This window comes from Sinocyclocheilus grahami, unplaced genomic scaffold (genome assembly GCF_001515645.1).
Source record: "Sinocyclocheilus grahami isolate Dianchi unplaced genomic scaffold, SAMN03320097.WGS_v1.1 scaffold209.1, whole genome shotgun sequence".
In the NCBI taxonomy this organism is placed as follows: domain Eukaryota; kingdom Metazoa; phylum Chordata; class Actinopteri; order Cypriniformes; family Cyprinidae; genus Sinocyclocheilus; species Sinocyclocheilus grahami.
Window position 1 is genome coordinate 1,602,879 of NW_015505388.1, and position 20,880 is coordinate 1,623,758.

At 39.2% G+C, this 20,880-nt stretch overlaps 2 protein-coding genes across 2 annotated transcripts in view; both read left to right on the top strand.

Moving 5' to 3' along the window:
- Positions 1–7,872: 7,872 nt before the first annotated feature.
- On the top strand, positions 7,873–11,525 carry hpxa (hemopexin a). Its single transcript, XM_016286416.1, has 10 exons — positions 7,873–7,995; positions 8,631–8,656; positions 8,773–8,895; positions 9,070–9,227; positions 9,327–9,480; positions 9,594–9,806; positions 9,909–10,010; positions 10,459–10,583; positions 10,707–10,854; positions 10,961–11,525. The coding sequence occupies exons 1-10, from the start codon at positions 7,934–7,936 to the stop codon at positions 11,188–11,190; spliced, it is 1,341 nt and encodes a 446-aa protein (XP_016141902.1). The 5' UTR covers positions 7,873–7,933; the 3' UTR covers positions 11,191–11,525.
- Positions 11,526–17,004: 5,479 nt separating this feature from the next.
- The window catches only part of mxe (myxovirus (influenza virus) resistance E), an 8,347-nt gene continuing 4,471 nt past the window's right edge, over positions 17,005–20,880 (top strand). Inside the window, 8 exon segments of the mRNA XM_016286474.1 lie at positions 17,005–17,221; positions 17,349–17,486; positions 17,616–17,770; positions 18,245–18,383; positions 18,492–18,593; positions 18,596–18,683; positions 18,835–18,913; positions 19,453–19,575. Of these exon segments, the coding sequence (XP_016141960.1) occupies positions 17,005–17,221; positions 17,349–17,486; positions 17,616–17,770; positions 18,245–18,383; positions 18,492–18,593; positions 18,596–18,683; positions 18,835–18,913; positions 19,453–19,575 (1,041 nt within the window).

Consider the following 20,880-nt stretch of genomic DNA (forward strand, 5'->3'; position numbering starts at 1 on the left):
GCTTTTCAACCAAGGGAGTGGGCTCTCTCATAATTCTGCCCAAAAACACTGCCATGAATAAAGAATGGTATCAAAACGTCCTGAAAGAGTGACTTCTTCCAACGATCCATGAGCAATTTGGTGATGATCCGTGCAGCACCATGTTACAAAGCAAGAGTGATAAAGAAGTGGCTCGAAGATCATTACATTGAAATTTTGGATCTGTGGCCAGGCAACTCCCCGGATCTCAATCCCATAGAGAACCTGTGGTCAGTCCTCAAAAGGCGAGTGGACCAGCAGAAGCCCACAAATTGTGATCAACTCAGAGCACTAATAAGGCAAGAATGGATCACCATAAGTCATGGATTTGGCCCAGAAGCTAATATCCAGCATGCCAGAGCGAATTGCAGAGGTTATGAAGAACAAGGGTCAACACTGTAAATATTGACTCCTTATATTTTTTGCCAATAAAAGCCTTTAAAACTTATATGCTTATCATTGTTTTTCAGCATACCATAGAATCATGTGGAAAAATAATCTACAAATACTGAAGCAGCAAACTTTGCAAAACATAATTTATGTCACTGCCAAAACTTTTGGCCATGACTGTATGTATATCACGGATATACAGTTAGACTTATGTATATTTTTTTTGAAGCACGGACCTGCACATGTGATGTTCAAGGTCACACTTATATAATTCATTAGGGCCAAAAATGCTGTGACATAATCAGGTGGTTTTATAAGGAATTAAGAACGAAAACTAAAATATATAATACATTTTTAAAATGTACGTTCTTCCTTTTGCTTTTTAAATATAAAGTTTTTTAGGTTGGTGGCAGTGAGATAGGAAAAATGAGTTCATAGATCTCTAGATTTGGCTGTGGGCCTTTACTATGAGACACAGTTGTTCCCTTCATGAAAGGAGGTAGTCTGTGTGGTCAGTGACATGTGCAAGGCTGATGCTAATCTGTATAAGCCAGATGCTTTTTTTATTTATTTTTTTACATTATTTAGATTAGATGAATTTTCACTCATCATTGAATTAATACTGATTTGCAGAACAGAGAATTCTCTAGAATGTTTCTGTAATAATAGGAATATGAATATTATTTTTGTGTGTTCTGTTATTTCTTGCAACAATTTATTTCTTCTCACATGACAGTAAAATGATCTTATAATCTTCAAAAATAATTAACTGTTCAAATGACAATAAATAATTTAAATATAAATAACTTGATATTAAAATGATTATGTAAATAAATGACCAAGGAATAATAATAATAAAAAAACAGTGGCCTGGATCTAACCCCAAGAATTTCATATGTGCAACAAAAAGTGTTAATTTGCACTTACCACATATTGCACTTGCATTGCAATTTACACATTTATAATATTTTTGTTTTTCATCATACAAATACATGACACCTTGCAGCTGCCTTTATATTATAGGAAGGGGGTCACTCCTTCCACCAAAGGGATCAGCATATTGGGGGGGTCTGTGGCATTATAACATCTGAAAACCCATCAACTAAATAATATGAAATAATGTGATGTAACAGTTTAATAAGAAATTTGAAGCATTTCATCTCTACATTAATTTGAATTCAGCAAGACTCTTGCTTATATGTGCATACTGTAGTAGCGTGATTAGTGTAACTGCTTCCATGAGTATTTCGACAGAGCAAAACAGTCTCTGTCAATGATCACCCTATCAAACTAAACTGCAGAGGTCAGCACTTCATATTGATTGTCTATGTTATTTAGGAAAAAGCGACAGAGCATACATGCATTTGTGCACACATTGACTTGTCATCTTTTCATCAATAAATTCTGTTTCTGCAAGGAATTGTTCACATCAGTAAAAGAACTACAAGAGACATTTTATGCATGCTTTTTAGTGCTAGGTTCTTTCAAATTCTACTGCAAATTGTACAAGAAATGTTATAACAAATTGAAACAACAGGCCAAAAAAAACTATAGAGCCCTTTGAATGTGGATTTTTTTTTAGTGACCAACCTATCTGATGGCTTTATCATTTTTACACTATATGCTTCATACATGAATGTGACTTTGTTTACAAAGTTTAGAATTGGAAACTTATTTGGGGTTATGTATGGAAAGATATTTCGTACTATTTTCAAAAGGAATTCCAAATTGTGACATAATCCAAACGCAATTGCAAATCTTGCATTACCGTTTGTGTTTTCGCAAACGCACAGTAACTGACAAATTTTAAATGGAAAAGCAAAGTCCATTTGCAACTGCCCCATGTCTTACGAGTTATGAGCCTGTGATATTTAAATAGCAATATTAATTATCACGTCTGCTTTTTCACTCTCTCTGACTGCGTCGCGCATGTAACCTGCCAAAATTCAAATGGAATCGCAATTCCTTTAACATTTGAAATTTCAATGAAATTTTCTTTTGAATTTTCATTGAATTTGAACTTCCACGGAAACCTGTCAATCAGTGTGAGGGGTGGGACTATACTATGAGACGTGTTTGTATTTAGAAGTGACGTCACTCACAAATGATTGTGCCAAATGCTTTGAACAGTGGAGGTAATCGGTAAAGTCTCCGCTAAAGGCAGCTGCCAATCCAATAGATGCATGTAAACGAACAGACAGTGCAACCCGTGTCTCCTTATATTCAATAAATAATAATGTCGTTTTTACCCCAAATCCAGCGACTATCCCCTGCTATCAGTGGGAGCCACAACGGTATGCACAATAGGTTAATATTTACCATTAACCAAACGCTTTTCACCTGTCTCAAGATCTCTCACTGTTTACACTCCGACTGATGCAAGTGAGTAAACAGATCTACAACTTATTATAACAAATCTACACTTATTATTGCTGGTTACTGGAGTAAACGTGGTTCTATGAATGGTGGAACACTGCCAGAGACAGTCAATACATGGTGGAAGGAGTTGCGTCTCGCGCATCACATTGAGAATCTCATATTAATTCAGTCACACGTGACTTAGACCGATGACCTGCCGGAAGCTATATCAGCTCCTGACCACATCACGGTTTCAGACCGCCAGAGACGGTCAATACATGGTGGAAGACGAATACAGCCAAGTCACGTGGATATAAGCTCAAACATCTTCTGTAAATATGGCAGAACTGATCAAAGAAGAAGGAGCCACATTAAGTCGATAAAACCTTGTGAATGTGCAAGGTGATGCCCATGTAGCTGCCACACATATTTCCGAAATAGTCACACCACGTAATGCTGCATAAGAAGTGGCAACTGCCCGAGTGGAATGACATTTAACAGTTTCTGGCAATACACGGCCTGTCGCACGATATGCTTCAACAATAGTGTCCGCCACCCAGTGAGCGAGCCTTTGTTTCGACAAAGGTGCACCTTTCTTGCCAGGTCCAAAACAGTCAAAAAGCTGGTCTGTGACACGCCATGAGGCAGTCCTCGATACATACTGCTTCAACATACGGATTGGACATAGGGCTGCCCCTGAGGCCCGTTCCTCCTGCATGAACGCTGCCAGCTGAATAGGTTGATTTGTGAACTGAGGCGACAATACCTTGGGCTGAAATGCTGGATTCGGCCAGAGTGTAACTTGACTGTTCGCTGGTCCCCACCTGAGACCCTGCAAACTCACCGACAATGCATGCAACTCGCTGACTCTTCTGGCTGATGTAATGGCCAACAGAAATGCTGTGTTCATAGAGCGGCTCCTTATGTCTGCTTGCTCAACAGGCTCATAGGGTGCTAAACACAACCTGTCCAATACCACCCATAAATCCCTCTGGGTACATACTGCCTGTACTGGCGGCTTCAGACGTACAGCCACTTTAAGAAAAGCCACCACTAGTCTATTCGCACCAATTGATAATTGATCCACAGGATACCGGTGGGCTGACAGGGCAGCCACAAACAATTTAAGTGTGGCTGGAAAGCATCCAACATCCAACAAATACTGCAGGAAGTCCAACCCCACACTTATCGGGCAATCAATTAGACTGAGAGCCCAGTCTGCGCACCAAGAGACAAACTGCTTCCACTTACTCGCATAAGTGCGGTGTGTTGAAGGAGCCCTAGCACTCATGAATCAGCCTGTCTGGGACGGGATGCACAACACTCCTTTCAGTTGTGACAGCAGATCCCTCCGAACTGGCAGCGGCTGAGGCGGACCAGTTGTCAGAGTCAATAGGAGGCTGAACCAAGGCATTGCTGGCCAACAAGGAGCCGCTAGAAGGAGTCTGTGATGCCTCTCCTGTGCCCTCCTCAGGAAAGACCAAAGAAGAGGAATTGGAGGAAATGCATAGAGGAGCAGATCTGGCCATTCGTGGGCCAGAGCATCCTGTCCCAATGAGCCCTCTTCCTCCTGCGCCGAAAACCATAGCGGACAATGTGTCGTCGACTTGCTGGCAAAAAGGTCTATGACTGCTGTCCCGTAATTCTTCCAAATTGACTGAACAACCTCCTTGTGTAGACACCATTCCCCTGGTCTCGGTCCTGAATGGGAAAGTGAGTCCGCCACACTGTTGCAGCAACCGGGAATGTGAGTTGCTCTGACTGAGGGGAAGTGCTTGTACGCCCAACACAGGAGCCTTCTCGTTAACTGGAGACAAGGTAGGGACCTTGTGCCCCCCTGGTGGTTAAAAATGCCACTGTAGCATTGTCTGTCCTTACCAGAATGTGTCTCCCTGACAGTTCTTGCCAGAAATGTCTCAAAGTTAGAAACACTGCCCATAGTTCCAGAAGATTGATGTGAGAGGCCCTTAACTGTGGGTAACTGCCCCATACACCTCTGTGTTGCCACAGTCCTCCCCACCCGCTGAGGGAGGCATCCGTGGTTACCACCTCCCTGCATGCTGGGGGTGGCCCAATTGGAACTCCCCTCTGAAGAAACTTGTCCCTTCTCCAAAATCTCAGGGAGGCAGCACAACTGGTTGTGACCCGAACCAGTGTGCGTTGATTGCGAACTGGTGACAAGTGTCTGGCTATTAACCAACATTGAAACAGACGAAGAAGTAAAAGGCCCAGTTGGATGACTGATGATGCTGCAGTGAGAAGGCCTGCCAGTCATACGAAGCTGATGAAGGGCAGCTTGTAATGAACCTGGAACTTTGCTATGGTTCCCTGCAGTGCCTGCCTTCTGCCCACAGTGAGGGTAACTCTCATTGCTCTGGAATCCAACTGCATTGGATTCACAACAGCCAATTGTCCAGGTACGGAAGAATCAGCATGGCTTCTCGTTAAAGTTTATCCAGCGCAACCTGAATGACGCGTGTGAACACCCTGGAAGAAAGAGACAGGCCAAACAGAAGGACTCTGAACTGATAAGTTCTGCCTTGAAAAGTAAACTGAAGGAACCTTCTGTGATGTGAGGCGATGGGGATCCTTCAGGTCCACTAAAGTGAAACACATTCTGGGTTCGATTGCATGTCGAACATCTACAATCCGCAAAATGTGGAAAGGAAGGCACTTGAGGTTCTTGTTTAAGGGCCTGAGATCCAGGATGGGCCTGAATTATCTTCTTTTTTTTTTTGCCAGTGAGCGCAACAATACTCTGAATGCACAGGTATGCACACGCAGTGAGCACAGAACCCTGGTAAACCAATAAACCAACCGTACTCACCACAGCGACTGAAACACCGCTTGTAAGGACCTTGGATAACCAGTGGGTCCAATATAATCCAATCCAAACATCCAATGATGAATCCAACATAATTCAATGCAATCCTTCAACGTAATTCTTTGCTCTCTTGAGACACAGCTATAGCGGGGAGCGAGCGCCAACCCAAAAGCTGTGCACTCTCGAACGAGATCTCTCCGCAAGAACGACAAAGAGACCAACCGTGACGTGGTCAGGATCTGATAAAGCTTCCGGCAGGTCATCGGTCTAAGTTACGTGTGACTGAATTAATACGAGATTCTCGATGTGATGCACGAGACGCGACTCCTTCCACCATGTATTGACCGCCTCTGGCGGTCTGAAACAGTGAAATAGAAATTTAATTCTTCTCTTTTAATCTGTAATGGAGCACGTGTCCTGTGGCACTTAAAGAGTTGTGCCTGTCTCAAAATCTCTCTTGTACGCACTCCGAATGCTGCACGTGAGCAAATCATCATTCCAACTCTGCTCTTAATTTGCCACCTTACCTTATATTTTTATTCCTCTCTTCTAATCCATAATGAAGCACGCAGCACCTAAGTGTTGCGCCTACCTCAACATCTTTCACTATTTACACTCCGACTGATGCACGTGACCATACAGAAAACGCTGCTACTTTTACTCTGCCTGCCCCAGATGACACTTCACCAGTCAGATCTAGGCACAGCTGTCACAGAACATGCCACAGCCAAGGTGAGTTAATATTAAAAGTCACGTGCATCAATCGCAGTGCTCGGTGGCTGTAAACAGTGAGAGACCTTGAGACAGGTGTGACGCTTAGGGCTCACACTCCATAACGGATTAAAATAAAAAAATATATAAGGTAAGGTGGAAAATAGGCAGGCTAATAAGAGTAGAAGGAGAGGCAGGTTGCACTGTCTGTTTGCTTACGTGTATCAGTCAGAGTGTAAACAATGAGATCACATCACATGAGATATGGGGTAAAAACGACGGAATTAATTATTGAATATAAGGAGACCTGGGTTGCACTGTCTGTTCGTTTACACCAGGGTTGTCAAACTCAATTCCTGGAGGGCCGGAGCCCTGCAGAGTTTTATGCCAACCCTGCTCCAACTCACATACCATGTAGTTTTCAAATAAGCCTGAAGGACTTGATTAGTTGGATCAGGTGTGTTTAATTAGGGTTTAATCTAAACTCTGCAGGGCTCTGGCCCTCCAGGAATTGAGTTTGACACCCCTGGTTTACACGCAACTATCGGATTGGCAGCTGCCTTTAGCGGAGCCTTTACTGATTACCTCCACTGTTCAAAGCATTCGGCACAATCATCTGTGAATGATGTCACTTCCCAATACAAACACGCCTCATAGTATAGTCCCACCCCTCACACTGATTGACAGGTTTCCGTGGAAGGCATTGGAAATTCAAATGCTAAAGGAATTGCGATTCCATTTGAGTTTTGGCTGGTTACATACGCGATGCAGAGAGAGTGAAAAAGCAGATGTGGTAATTAATATTGTTATTTAAATATGACGGGCTCATAACTCATAAGACATGGCAAATACAGTTGCAAATGGACTTTGCTTTTCCATTTGAAATTTGTCAGTCACTGTGTGTGTTCGCGAAAACGCAAACGGTAATGCAAGATTTGCAATTGCATAATGTCACTATTTATTTATGCGTCCACATATGGAAAGTGCAATTGAAAATGCAATTTGTAATTCCTTTTAAAATAGTCCGGAATATCCTTCCATAGTAATGCACACACCACCATGTTATTCACACATAAAACTATTCTCAAATTAATATATTTATATGAATTTGTCAAAAAAGAAAAGAAGAAATAAAATGCATGCAGTTACTAAATACAGCATAAAATACTGTATACTCTTCTGTATATTCCTAAGTAAGAAAAGTTTGAAAAAAGCATGATAGTGCATTTATGAACTATCATGCCAATGACTGCTGACCTGCAAGGGGGTCTCTGATAATGCTTCATAATGCATGCCAAGTATCATTACCTCATGATACATGGACCTTTGCATAGCTCAACTCGTGTAACCTGTACCAACCCAAATACCCCACCAGAAATTCCTTGAAAAAAAAAAACATGTACCTTGACCAGCTTGTAGATGGGGGAGTCAGGGGAAGTGTGCAAACGTGCATTTGTTTAGTGTGGGCATGTAACTGAATGTCCCGTCCTACGCTCTAAGCAAACGGGGGCATACGTGTCGTCTCCAGCGTGCATGCAAGATAGTCTCTGGTGAAGGGTATAAATTGGGGACATCAGGTTGTGCTGTACCTTCTCCAGCCGTGCTCTGTCTCACCAGAGGACCCTGCTGACCATGAGGCTCATTCAAATGCTCACTCTGTGCCTGGTTCTCTTACTGAGCCTCGCTGCTCCCTCGTGAGTATACACACAGACACCTGTCAACACATAGTGTACAGTGTTAAAATGAATCAAAATACAAAATAATGTGAACAAAATAGCTACGGTAGTGTGTTACAAGTGTGTTACTTTAACATATCATTAATAATAATTACTTTTTTGCAAACAATTCTGCCTGTTTGAAGTGGGATTTTAGGTGTGTAATTGTGTGAACCAACATTTTGATTTCTTCACCTTTGACTGCTTGGTCTCTTAACTTATTAAATTATTGCATTCACTGTTAACAGTTTTACATTTACGTTTACCCATTTAGAAGATGATTTCATCAAACAATTTTTGCAAGTTATCAAAAGTGACTTACAATGGTAAAATTCAGTTAAAAGGTAGATTATACAGTAGTATAACAGTTTAAGAAAAAATTTATCTCAGGCACGGATATTCTTTAAGATTTGCTTTACATATCTTACATATTGCCTGAATTGCTTGAAATCTGTTTTTTTTTTCAAACAAATTACAAAACACATACTTATAAATAAATCTAATTTTCTAATAGCTGAGAATGTGACATACCACTATTTTGTTATAAATAGGGATATTGCAGTGTGCTGTAATCTGTCATTTTAGCATCCACTTCTTTGTTTCTTTGTGTTCAGGCATATGGAGGGTCATGCTCAAAAAGGTGGGTCTTGTAAATGGCTAGATTAAAACTCTTTCCCTAAGTGGGCAGTAAATGAAAGTGATATATTAGTATATTCTGATTTCATCAAGACATATTTCATATAACTTTTTTTTCAGACGAACCTGATGCTGAAGGACATAAGCATGAATTGCACCATGGTGCCAAGCTTGACCGCTGTGCAGGAATGGAGTTTGATGCAGTTGCTGTGAACGAGGAGGGAATTCCTTATTTTTTCAAGGGTGAGAGATAGTTGATCAGAGAAGTCAGACTTTTATTTAAAAAAAAAAAAATAATGTAAAAATAATATAATATAAAAATAAGATTTTTTTTGTGAATTTGGGATTACCTCATCTTTTTTTATATACATATATAATGGCCTTTAATTGACCTTTCTCTTTGATTTTTGACTGAAGGCGACCACTTGTTCAAGGGTTTGCATGGCAAGGCAGAGCTATCTAATGAAACTTTCCCTGAGCTGGACGACCATCATCACTTGGGACATGTGGACGCTGCATTCCGCATGCATTCTGAAGACAGCCCAGACCACCATGACCACCAGTTCTTCTTCCTGGTAAATTTATCATTCTCTTAAGTGCAATTTCTAAACCATAGTGATGTTTATTTTATGTATCAGACATGTGAACTAACATCTTCTTTAACATCATTAAAGGACAACAAGGTTTTCAGCTACTACAAGCACAAGCTGGAGAAGGACTATCCCAAAGATATCTCTGAAGTTTTCCCTGGAATTCCTGACCATTTGGATGCTGCAGTGGAGTGTCCCAAGCCAGACTGTACGGATGACACTGTAATCTTTTTCAAAGGTATTATAGGATATTGTGGTCTTTTTTATCTGCACAGGTTAAAACATGATGGAAATGTAATAAGTATGTTGAGAGGTTTTGTTGTGACAAAATTCCTTCATAATCCACCAAAGGTGATGAGATCTACCACTTTAATATGAAGACCAAGAAGGTTGATGAAAAGGAATTCAAGAGCATGCCCAACTGCACCGGAGCCTTCCATTACATGGATCATTATTACTGCTTCCATGGACATCAGTTCTCCAAGTTTGACCCAGTTACAGGAGAAATACATGGCAAATATCCAAAGGAGACCCGTGATTACTTCATGAGATGCCCACATTTTGGTAAGTGTAGTAATGAACATGCAAGTGTGGAAAAGTTATAAGGCTGGAGAAAGCAACTTGGCATTACAAAAAAGGTGAACTTGGCATCTGGTGCCTCTCCAGGACAAACGAGCACCGATGACCACATTAAGAGAGAACAGTGCAGCCGTGTGCACTTGGATGCTATTACATCTGACGACGATGGCAGCGTATATGCTTTCAGAGGTGAGTTTCCTATTGTTATTTCATCCAGACAGCATTATAGTGATAAGGATTTTTGTCAAGGACTCTTTCAGGTTATATCGTTACGCCAGTATTTGGTGTTTATTAGTCAATGAATTATTTCAAATGGTACCTTCAAAAACGAAGAACCCTGCTTCTCAATTTGCATGCTAACCGACTTAAATAGTATTCAAGATCCGTACTCTTAAATAGGTTACTATTTAGGGTGGCGTCACAGAATAATTAACTGACCAATTCGTGAGTCACTGAACCATTCATGAGTCATTAAATCATTCATTTTGCCGATTTGTTGAAAACACAGGTTCATAAGCAGCTGCATTGTTTGCACCATGTGGCTGTAATATTTGTTATGACTAATTTAACAAATGCAATTTCAGAAGGTTCATTGACACAATCATCTGTAAAACAAATCCTTGTTTCTCTTCCCTAGGGCACCACTTCCTCAGCATAACTGGTGATAAGTTTCATTCAGACACAATTGAGAGTGCTTTCAAAGAGTTGCACAGTGAAGTGGATGCAGTCTTCTCTTATGAGGGCCATCTCTACATGATCAAGGTTAATTTGTGCAGCAAATGACTTTCACCAGGCTTTATAACATTAGATGCCTCTTAAACTATTGTACTCAGTGAAGTGAAAATGTCTGCGTTTATCTTCTCATATATTCTGTTCCATGTGCAGGATAATGAGGTGTTTGTGTACAAAGTTGGAGAGCCACACACACACCTGGAAGGTTACCCCAAACCTCTGAAGGAGGTCCTGGGAATTGAGGGTCCCGTAGATGCTGCCTTTGTGTGCGCAGACCATCACATTGCTCATGTCATCAAAGGTATAAGCATTGGCATGCTTGTTCTGTAAAATACTGTAGATTTTCTATCCTCATTACAAGCATTTTTCATCTAGTGACAGAAAGCTTACTGTTTTTTCTACTGTAGGTCAAACAGTTTATAATGTTGACATGAAAGCCACCCCACACGCGCCTGCGATGCAAGGAAGCATAACACACTTCAAAAAGATTGATGCTGCCATGTGCGGACCCAAGGGTGTGACGGTTGTGATCGGTAACCATTACTACCTATATGCGAGTCCCAGGATTATGATGATGGCCAAAATCATGCCTGAACAGCACAGGGTGTCTCAGGAGCTGTTTGGCTGTGACCACTAGAGGTGATATACAGAGAAAGAGAAGAGGAATTGCTATGCAAGTGACCTAGTCTGTACAGACTGTGTGGGAATCTCTTAAAATAGCCACAGTAACTGCACTGACTAGGATTTTCAAGCAGTACCATATCCACTTTCCTCTAACTTTTGTCACTCTGATCCCAAATGATAATCCCCACCTCTAATGTTCTGCTCAAATAATCTAGATCTTTACAAACATGTTAACATACAATCCTGGCTTTTACTGCATTGCACAGTGTGCTGACTAATGTATGTCTTTTACCACCAGTTATGTTTTATTTGAAGCTCCATCGAAGTCTAAAATGATTGTTTCACCTTACTCTAGCCTTGGTTATTAAATAATCTTATATTTTAAATTTGTGTGTTTGTGATTCTACAATGTGCACATATGAGATGATATCACGTGTGACATGGTTTTATGATTCGAGAATATAGTTTAATATCTGCTGTTGTGTAATATTGCCTACCTATTATAACTTGTGCGATTAGTCTCCAGTATTTCCGACCTCACCTGATGTGCGCAGCAGCGCAGGGATCGAGTAAATTGAAAATTGAAAGTGTGAGTAATGTGAAACTAACATCAGTAGCCTGAAGTAAAAATGACAAGGGATCAGCAACATTGTCATATGAACAAATTGATGCTTAAAAAACAGCCCCACAAAACCATGAAATTAAACTAATATTTTACTAACAAATTAAGTTTTTATTGTGCGCACCATAGGGGTGGATCAACTCCAGGGTAAGGCTAAAAGCAGCCAAATCTGTTTACTACAAACATCATAAACCCGTCTTTTTAGGCAAGAACCAGACATGGGTGTCATGCATAGGCTAATAAAATATGTTTAATGGGACTGAATTTGTATTTAATGTAATTACAATTTAATAAAAAACATTAGAAATTGGTATTTATAAAAGGTTTCCTTTCCAATGTTATTTAATTGAAATTACAGAAAGTGGCACCACTAACTTTGATCTATCGCGGGTTTAAGCACTCTAAAAAAACTATCGTTATAATCACCTATCTACACTGTGAAATTAATATCTTACTTACATTGTACACATCTTTAATTTAATGCCGCAATCGACACTTTCTATTCATTTTCATTTTGTTAACAACAGTTGTAATAGATTTAATTTGTTTGTGCAGGGCCTTTTTTGTCCAATTTAGTGGCATTTTTGCCCCAACTCGCTGTGGCCAGGGCCCAGTCTTACACACGTTCCGCCTATGGTGCGCACCACTATTTTCGTTTACATTGTGCAGTTTCAGAATAAACGAAACCAAAACTTAAGGGTTTATAAGACGGTCAGCATCTCAGCGCATCTGACAGCAGTGCCGCTGGTGAACTGAGTGAGTAGCCCGATTTCTTCTGTCTTCATCTTTCTCCCTGTATTCTGTTTTCTCTCTACAAGTCATTTATAGGAAAACTGGGAAAAAATGTTTTTGTTGTGTACATCTACATCTGGTGACTGGACAAATAATTGACTCATTAAACAATTTCAAAAATTAATGTAGCCTATGTATAATATCTCCGACGCTCCATCGACATTATAAAGCAATATTATCTGGATCCACAGGATCGACTGTCGGGTATCTGCATATCATCATAACTGATTTAAATGTATGGTAGGCAGTAGGCACATGCTGATATATGATTCACCAGGAAGATTACAGGTGTGAAATTGCTTTTATAAAACCGTTTAATAAATGTCAAGGTAAAATAAAGTAAATTCTGTTTCATCAGGCTTTTTGGGTTACCAAGCAAAATACTGAATGGACTGTATTAACTCGACAGATAGGCTACGCCTATTTCCTCCTTCCGCTCGTTTAAACTGCTTAGACTCGTTTTACAAGTTAGGCTGTGTTCCAGTCCTTTTTTTTATGCCCTTCACTAGCAATTGACTTACATTTCAAAATCAAACTTTATAAATTAAACATTGTTTCTAGTTGATCTAAAATAAAATATGCTATATAAATAAATATTCTCCTTGAGAGCACAGTCCAAAGATCTCTCTGCATCACCGTAGCGCCATTTTGGAGAATATCCGCTGAACGCAAGCAGCGTACGCTCTTCTGTGACACAGAATAGCGTACGCTGTTTGTGTTCAGCAGATATTCTCCAAAATGGCGCTACGGTGATGCGGAGAAACACAGAGGAGACGAATTGATGAATCAAGTAGTTATTTTTGTTTTCTTCGCGTACAAAAAATGTATTCTCGTCGCTTCATAACGTTACGGTTGAACCACTGATGGCAGATGGACTATTCTGACGATGTCTTTCATTCTTTTCTGAACCTTGACGGTGTAATTTACTTGGCAGTCAATCGGACAGTCACAAGCCTCCCGGTTTTCATCCAAAATATCTTAAATTGTGTTCCGAAGACGAACAAAGCTTTTACGGGTTTAGAACGAGATGGGGGTAAGTGATTAATGACAACATTTTCATTTTGGGGTGGACTATCCCTTTAACAACCAGCCTAACAACATGCTAATCATGCTAGAAACATGCTAACAACATGCTTGTAACTTGCTAATCATGCTAACAAAATGTTAACACCATGCTAGTGACAAATCCACGTGAACCGGAAGTTGCTGCCGACTTTATTTCAGTGTAGTGACGTATTTCCAGCTGAAACGGAATATTGAATAGAGGGCATGGTTTTATGTTTGTGCTCCTCCTCTCTGTCTCTCACTCGTAGCAATCTAACGGTTGGAGGGGTGTGTTTAAGGATATTCTGCCCAAGCCGTCAAACTGATGTCATCAGAAAAGGAATGCCATTCCAGAAGATTATGAAGACAAACAATAGTTTCAGCGGATTAACCTGCACGGATTAATTGTTTACATCAAGACTAGCAATGTGCGCTAGAATAGTAAATAAAGTCAATTTTGATTTCATGCAGACTTTAATCATGCTAGAAACATGTTAACAACTTGTTAAACATGCTAGAGACATGCTAGCATCATGCTAGTAACATTCTAAACATGCTAGAATAATGCTAGTAACATGTTAATCATGCTAGAAACATGCTAGTAACTTGCTAATCATGCTAACAACATGCTAGTAACATGCTAATCATGTTAGAAGCATGCTAGTAATTTGCTAATCATGCTAACAAAATGCTAACACCATGCTAGTTTGTTTATTTATTTGGATTCTCATTAGCTATGCCCTAAGGCATTGCTAGTCTTCCTGGGGTCCACACAACACTTAACATTCATCCATTATTACATACATTAAAAAAACCAGGTCAAGGACATTATGGGTATTAAAACGTACTTGTGCTCATGTGCTCAGATATGCTTATCAGTGGAATTTGCAAGATCAGCCACTCTGGCCACCTTTATTAATGGTGGAATGTGGTTAGATCAACCATTTTAAATGTCAAATTTGGCTACTTGTTCCTGCCTACTGCTGGAAACTTCTAGAAATGACCCAGAGTATATTGGGTTATTTAAGGTAACTTGGTACAATCCAATGGAAACCACCAGTATTGCCCAATGGTGAATACCATATTGAGTAAATAGCATAATATATAATAGAATTACACAATACTAATCAATGGTGTTACAAGCAATAACAAGCGTTGCTAATATGTTAAATACGATGGGAAGATAGATCAGCATTGTCAATCTTTCTTCTTTGAATCGTTTGTAAATCATTCATGTCTATTTGACATATTGAACTTACAGCGCTCTGTGACAGCAATTTTGAAGTCCTTTGCGTTGTGTGCGCCGAGACTTAAAATATTAAGTAAGAGTAAGAATACCATATTGAGTAAATAGCATAATCTATAATAGAATTACACAATAATATCTATAACACCTACTATATAAAAAACTTTTTGCTTATTCAACTAATCCCTATACCTCAACATCCTATAAGTACAGAATTCCAAGGTGTGCCTTTACCTGCCTTTTAAAATCAATTTTTCGTGTTATCCTAATTAATGACAATGGTAAAAGATTCCATGATTTCATTGCCCTAAATGTTACTGTACGTTTAAGAAAATTAGTTTTAGCATTAGGGAGTAGAAATCTACCCTCCGTTGCTCATCTAGTAGCATATTCATGTGACTAAGCATTAGATTGTAATTGATTATACTGATCCAATGGAGTTTTAAAATGTAAAAACTTCCATGTTGATAACAATATTGCAGCAATCATCCTATCTTCCACTCTTAGCCATTTAAGATCAAAGTGCATACAGTACTATTAATATTCGTACCATACAGACACTGGAGTATTAACCTTGCTGCCTTATTTTGTACCAACTGGAGTTTCCTCAAATCCTTTTTTGTAGCATTGGCCCATATAATCTGACAATAGTCCAGCTGTGTGAAGAAGAAAGTGTCCAATATTATTTTCATTATATCAAACGTAAAATATTGTATCTCCTTACTACAGCTATCACCCTTCCCATTCTCTTCACTGTGTTCTCAATATGCTTTGACCATGACAATTTATTATCCAGGGTGATACCCAATATTTTTGCTTCCTTAACTTGCTGGATAAGTGTTTTATTTATATATAACTTCAGCTCTGGTTTGGACCGTAGAGAATAATTAGACCCAAATATTATACTCTTTGTTTTAGATGTATTTAGTATCAACTTGTTTTCTAAAAACCAACTCTTCATTCAAAATAGCCGTCAATTCAACTGACGTTTGTGCAGATGCATAAACTGTTGTATCGTCTGCATACATTGTTAATTTAGCACTTCTTAATACCAGATATAAATCATTTGTGAAAATGGAATACAAAAGTGGTTATAAACAGCTCCCTTGTGGAACTCCACATTCAATTCCTCTTCTATCTGAGCAACTTCTTAAAACTTTTTAACTTAAAAAAACACTCTCTGTGATCTGTTATCCAAATAACTTTCCATCCAAGCAATTAGTGATGGTCTAAATCTATAACTCTCCAATTTTTCCAAAAGAAGCTTATGATCAATAAGGTCAAATGCAGCTGCTAGTAACATGCTAATCATGCTAGAATCATGCTAGTAACATGTTAGTAACTTGCTAATAATGCTAACAACATGTTAGTAACATGCTAATCATGCTAGAAACATGCTAGTAACTTGCTAATCATGCTAACAAAATCTTAACACCATGATAGTAACATGCTAATCATGCTAACACATGATATTAACATGCTAATCATGTTAGAAACATGCTAGTAACTTGTTAATCATGCTAGCAAAATGCTAATACCATGCTAGTAACATGCTAACACCATGTTAGAAACATGATAGTAACATGCTAATCATGCTAGCAACATGCTAATTGTGCTAGCAACATGCTATTCATGCTATAAACAAGTTAACCATGCTAGCAACATGCTAGTAACATGCTAATCATGCTAAAATCATGTTAGCAACATGCTAGTCATGCTAGAAACAGCCTAGCAACCACCCCATGTAACCTAGCAATGTTTTATACCTATCTGTTTTTCTGATAGACTGTATTGCCTTGAAAACATTCAAACTTTAATCTTTAAAACTATTTTAACTTTCAAACTACTTCAAACTGAAAACTTTCAGACTGCAAGCTTTTCAAAATTTTTCTAACTTTCTAGCTAGGCTTTTTCAAGCCAAGTTAAAGTTTGTCTACAAATCTAGTTCCTAATACTGTCTTAGACGTCTCGCACATTAAAATAATTTTTTTTTCCACGTTGCAAAATAAGATGGATATAAGGTGTAGCATGACTTATAGTAGGCTACTTTATTGCTTAAATACAATAGTTATCACACAATTTAAGACTGGCTCTTGGTCATATTTTGCAGATATAGTTCAGACATGTCTCAATGCGGTTCTTCAAAGGGAAAGAGTAGTGGTCTGAACCAGCACTATGAAGAGAAGGTGCGTCCATGCATTGACCTAGTGGACTCTCTCAGGTCATTGGGTGTTGAAAAGGACCTGAACCTGCCAGCTATTGCTGTCATAGGTGACCAGAGCTCAGGAAAGAGTTCTGTGTTGGAAGCCCTGTCTGGAGTGGCCCTGCCTAGAGGAACAGGTAATACACACTAGCACAATAAATATATTGATCTGCAGACTGGAAATACATGTTTTTTTCTGTCCTTATGTGTCAGTCTAAATATATAATGTATCGTTCGGCTGACCATCTACTATATTCAACACAGGTATTGTGACACGATGTCCTCTGGTATTGAAACTGAAGAAAATTACAAAGGGCAATAACTGGCATGGAGTGTTGTCATATAAGAAACAAGAAAAGACACTAAAAGACCAAGCGGAAGTAGAAAAGGCTGTCTTAAATGGTCTGTAATCCATTGATGTGTTTTATTAAACAGATTATTAAGAAATTGAATGCTTTTTAAGTCTTTAGAATAAATTAATTAACTGTTTTGTCATTGGTGGGATGATTGTGATATTGTATTGTTTTGTAGCTCAGACAGTATTGGCTGGAGAAGGTGAAGGGATCAGTTCTGATATGATCACTCTGGAGATCCAGTCCAGTGATGTTCCTGACCTCACTCTCATCGACCTGCCAGGCATTGCTAGAGTTGCCACTGGAAACCAGCCAGTAGACATTGAGGAACAAGTAAGACAATTTGCATATGGAAGTGTGTAGAAATGCTTAGAGCACTCAAACAATTTGGACAGCAGCTTCTTTAGACAGTTCCTCAGATAAATATAAATACTATAAATAGAGTTCCTAGAAACTAGAACAATTATAGCTTTTATTTGAGATACTTATGATGAATTACAGAGCAAGAGTAACAACAAAGAAACAACACAACTTATATATAAACATATAAATACATACACATACATAAATATAAAGAGATAAAATAATACTAAAGGAAAAAAATAAAAGGAACAATCAGACAAACCATTCCATACATTTCAACAGGCAAAATGAAAACAGGTAAATTATTCCATAAATTAACAAATCTTCATCTTAAAATATTTCTTTCAAAGCTCAGTCTACATCATTTTAATAGATAACAGTATGTATTCTAACCCCATTGGTCATTGCAGTAATTTGTTCACTAATTTTGTTTTTCTGTAACAGATAAAAAGTCTAATTGAAAAGTTCATTAAAAGACAAGAGACCATCAGTTTGGTTGTGGTGCCTGCAAACATTGACATTGCCACCACTGAGGCACTGCGGATGGCATCCAAAGTCGATTCAACCGGACAAAGAACTCTGGGTACGTATCATTTCAGTGAATGTTAAGTATTGTTCCTGTTTTCTTAAATGGTGAAATAGTAGCAAAATAAAACACTGATCAAAGCGAAGATAATATTTGTATATGCAGGTATTCTGACTAAGCCAGACTTAGTGGACAAAGGCATGGAGGAGACGGTGATCAAAACAGTCAATAATCAAGTAATACCACTGAAGAAGGGCTACATGATCGTTAAGGTCAGCAAGATATCAATGAAAAACTTAATCTGGTCCAAGCTCTGAAAAAAGAAAGACAGTTTTTTGATGGACATTCTCATTTCAGGTAAGAAATTAATTTGGTTTGAAAAAATATTAATATGAAAAATTGTCCTTTTCTTGGTAATATTTCTAATATTTATTAATAAAAAGTGTGGAAAACACTCCAGTTGTCTTTAACTTCCTTTTTTCTGTTTAAATTCATTCTTTCCCTTCAGGTCTCTTCTTGAAGATGGAAAAGCTACAATACCCCTTCTTGCAGAAAGACTCACAAAAGAATTGGTTGAACACATTGCTGTGCGTATGTGAAGTTACATGACAGCAGAAACATTGACACAGTACATAGTATATGACTTAGGGTGTATTCACACCTGTCTTGTTTGGTTCGACTGAATCAAACTCAAGTTTGTTTCCCCCCTTGGTGTGGATCTTTTGGGCATGTGTGAATACAGCAATCGCACTCGGGTGCGGACCAAACAATCGTACCGAGACCCAGCTGAAGAGGTGGTCTCGGTCCACTTCCAAACTAATTCTGGTACGCTTGAGAATTTCTGTCCAATTAATGGATGCCCTTTAGCACACGTGTGCTTTTGTTTACAATTTCTGGTTCACTTGCAAAAAGGGCAGTGTGAAAGCGAACCACACCAAACAACAAAAAAAAATCAACATTGTATTTGGTCCGGACCAAAGCAAGTGAACTAGCGGACTTTCCTGGTGTGAATACACCCTTAAAAAACAAAAGACTAGAACAAACTAAAATCAGAATAGGATATAAGATTCTAGATTGTCTTTTGCATTCTAATATCTCAGTTTCTATATAATTTCTTTACCTTTAGAAAACACTGCCACAGCTGCAGAAACAACTTGAGATGAAATTAGAGAAGACGTCTGAGGATCTTAAAACGCTAGGAGATGGAGTTCCTCTTGATGAAAATGAGAAGAGCAATTTTCTGATTATGGTAAAAAAAAATTATAATTGGGGTCGCATGTTGATAGGTGGATGCCACACACAGTTCCAAAACTTCTAAAACATTATTTCCCATGAATGTACAGTGGGGCAAAAAAGTATTTAGTCAGCCACCAATTGTGCAAGTTCTCCCACTTAAAAAGATGAGAGAGGCCTGTAATTTTCATCATAGGTATACCTCAACTATGAGAGACAAAATTAGAAAAAAAAATCCAGAAAATCACATTGTAGGATTTTTAAAGAATTTATTTGCAAATTATGGTGGAAAATAAGTATTTGGTCAATAACAAAATTTCATCTCAATACTTTGTTATATACCCTTTGGTGGCAATGACAGAGGTCAAACGTTTTCTGTAAGTCTTCACAAGGTTTTCACACACGGTTGCTGGTATTTTGGCCCATTCCTCCATCCAGATCTCCTCTAGAGCAGTAATGTTGTGGGGCTGTCACTGGGCAACACGGATTTTCAACTCCCGCCAAAGATTTTCTATGGGGTTGAGATCGGGAGACTGGCTAGGCCACTCCAGGACCTTGAAATGCTTCTTACGAAGCCACTCCTTCGTTGCCCGGGCGGTGTGTTTGGGATCATTGTCATGCTGAAAGACCCAGCCACGTTTCATCTTCAATGCCCTTGCTGATGGAAGGAGGTTTTCACTCAAAATCTCACGATACATGGCCCCATTCATTCTTTCGTTTACACAGATCAGTCGTCCTGGTCCCTTTGCAGAAAAACAGCCCCAAAGCATGATGTTTCCACCCCCATGCTTCACAGTAGGTATGGTGTTCTTTGGATGCAACTCAGCATTCTTTCTCCTCCAAACACGACAAGTTGAGTTTTTACCAAAAAGTTATATTTTGGTTTCATCTGACCATATGACATTCTCCCAATCCTCTTCTGGATCATCCAAATGCTCTCCAGCAAACTTCAGACGGGCCTGGACATGTACTGGCTTAAGCAGGGGGACACATCTGGCACTGCAGGATTTGAGTCCCTGGCAGCGCAGTGTGTTACTGATGTAGCCTTTGTTACTTTGGTCCCAGCTCTCTGCAGGTCATTCACTAGGTCCCCCCGTGTGGTTCTGGGATTTTTGCTCACAGTTCTTGTGATCATTTTGACCCCACAGGGTGAGATCTTGCGTGGAGCCCCAGATCAAGGGAGATTATCAGTGGTCTTGTATGTCTTCCATTTTCTAATAAGTGCTCCCACAGTTGATTTCTTCACACCAAGCTGCTTACCTATTGCAGATTCAGTCTTCCCAGCCTGGTGCAAGTCTACAATTTTGTTTCTGGTGTCTTT

What these genes read in the sequence shown, in the direction of transcription:
- hpxa (XM_016286416.1), top strand. Translation starts at nt 7,934, where the DNA reads ATGAGGCTCATTCAAATGCTCACTCTGTGCCTGGTTCTCTTACTGAGC. An exon ending in ACCACCAGTTCTTCTTCCTG is followed by an intron (nt 9,228 to 9,326) that starts GTAAATTTATCA and finishes ACATCATTAAAG; the next exon opens with GACAACAAGGTTTTCAGCTA. An exon ending in GCCATCTCTACATGATCAAG is followed by an intron (nt 10,584 to 10,706) that starts GTTAATTTGTGC and finishes TTCCATGTGCAG; the next exon opens with GATAATGAGGTGTTTGTGTA.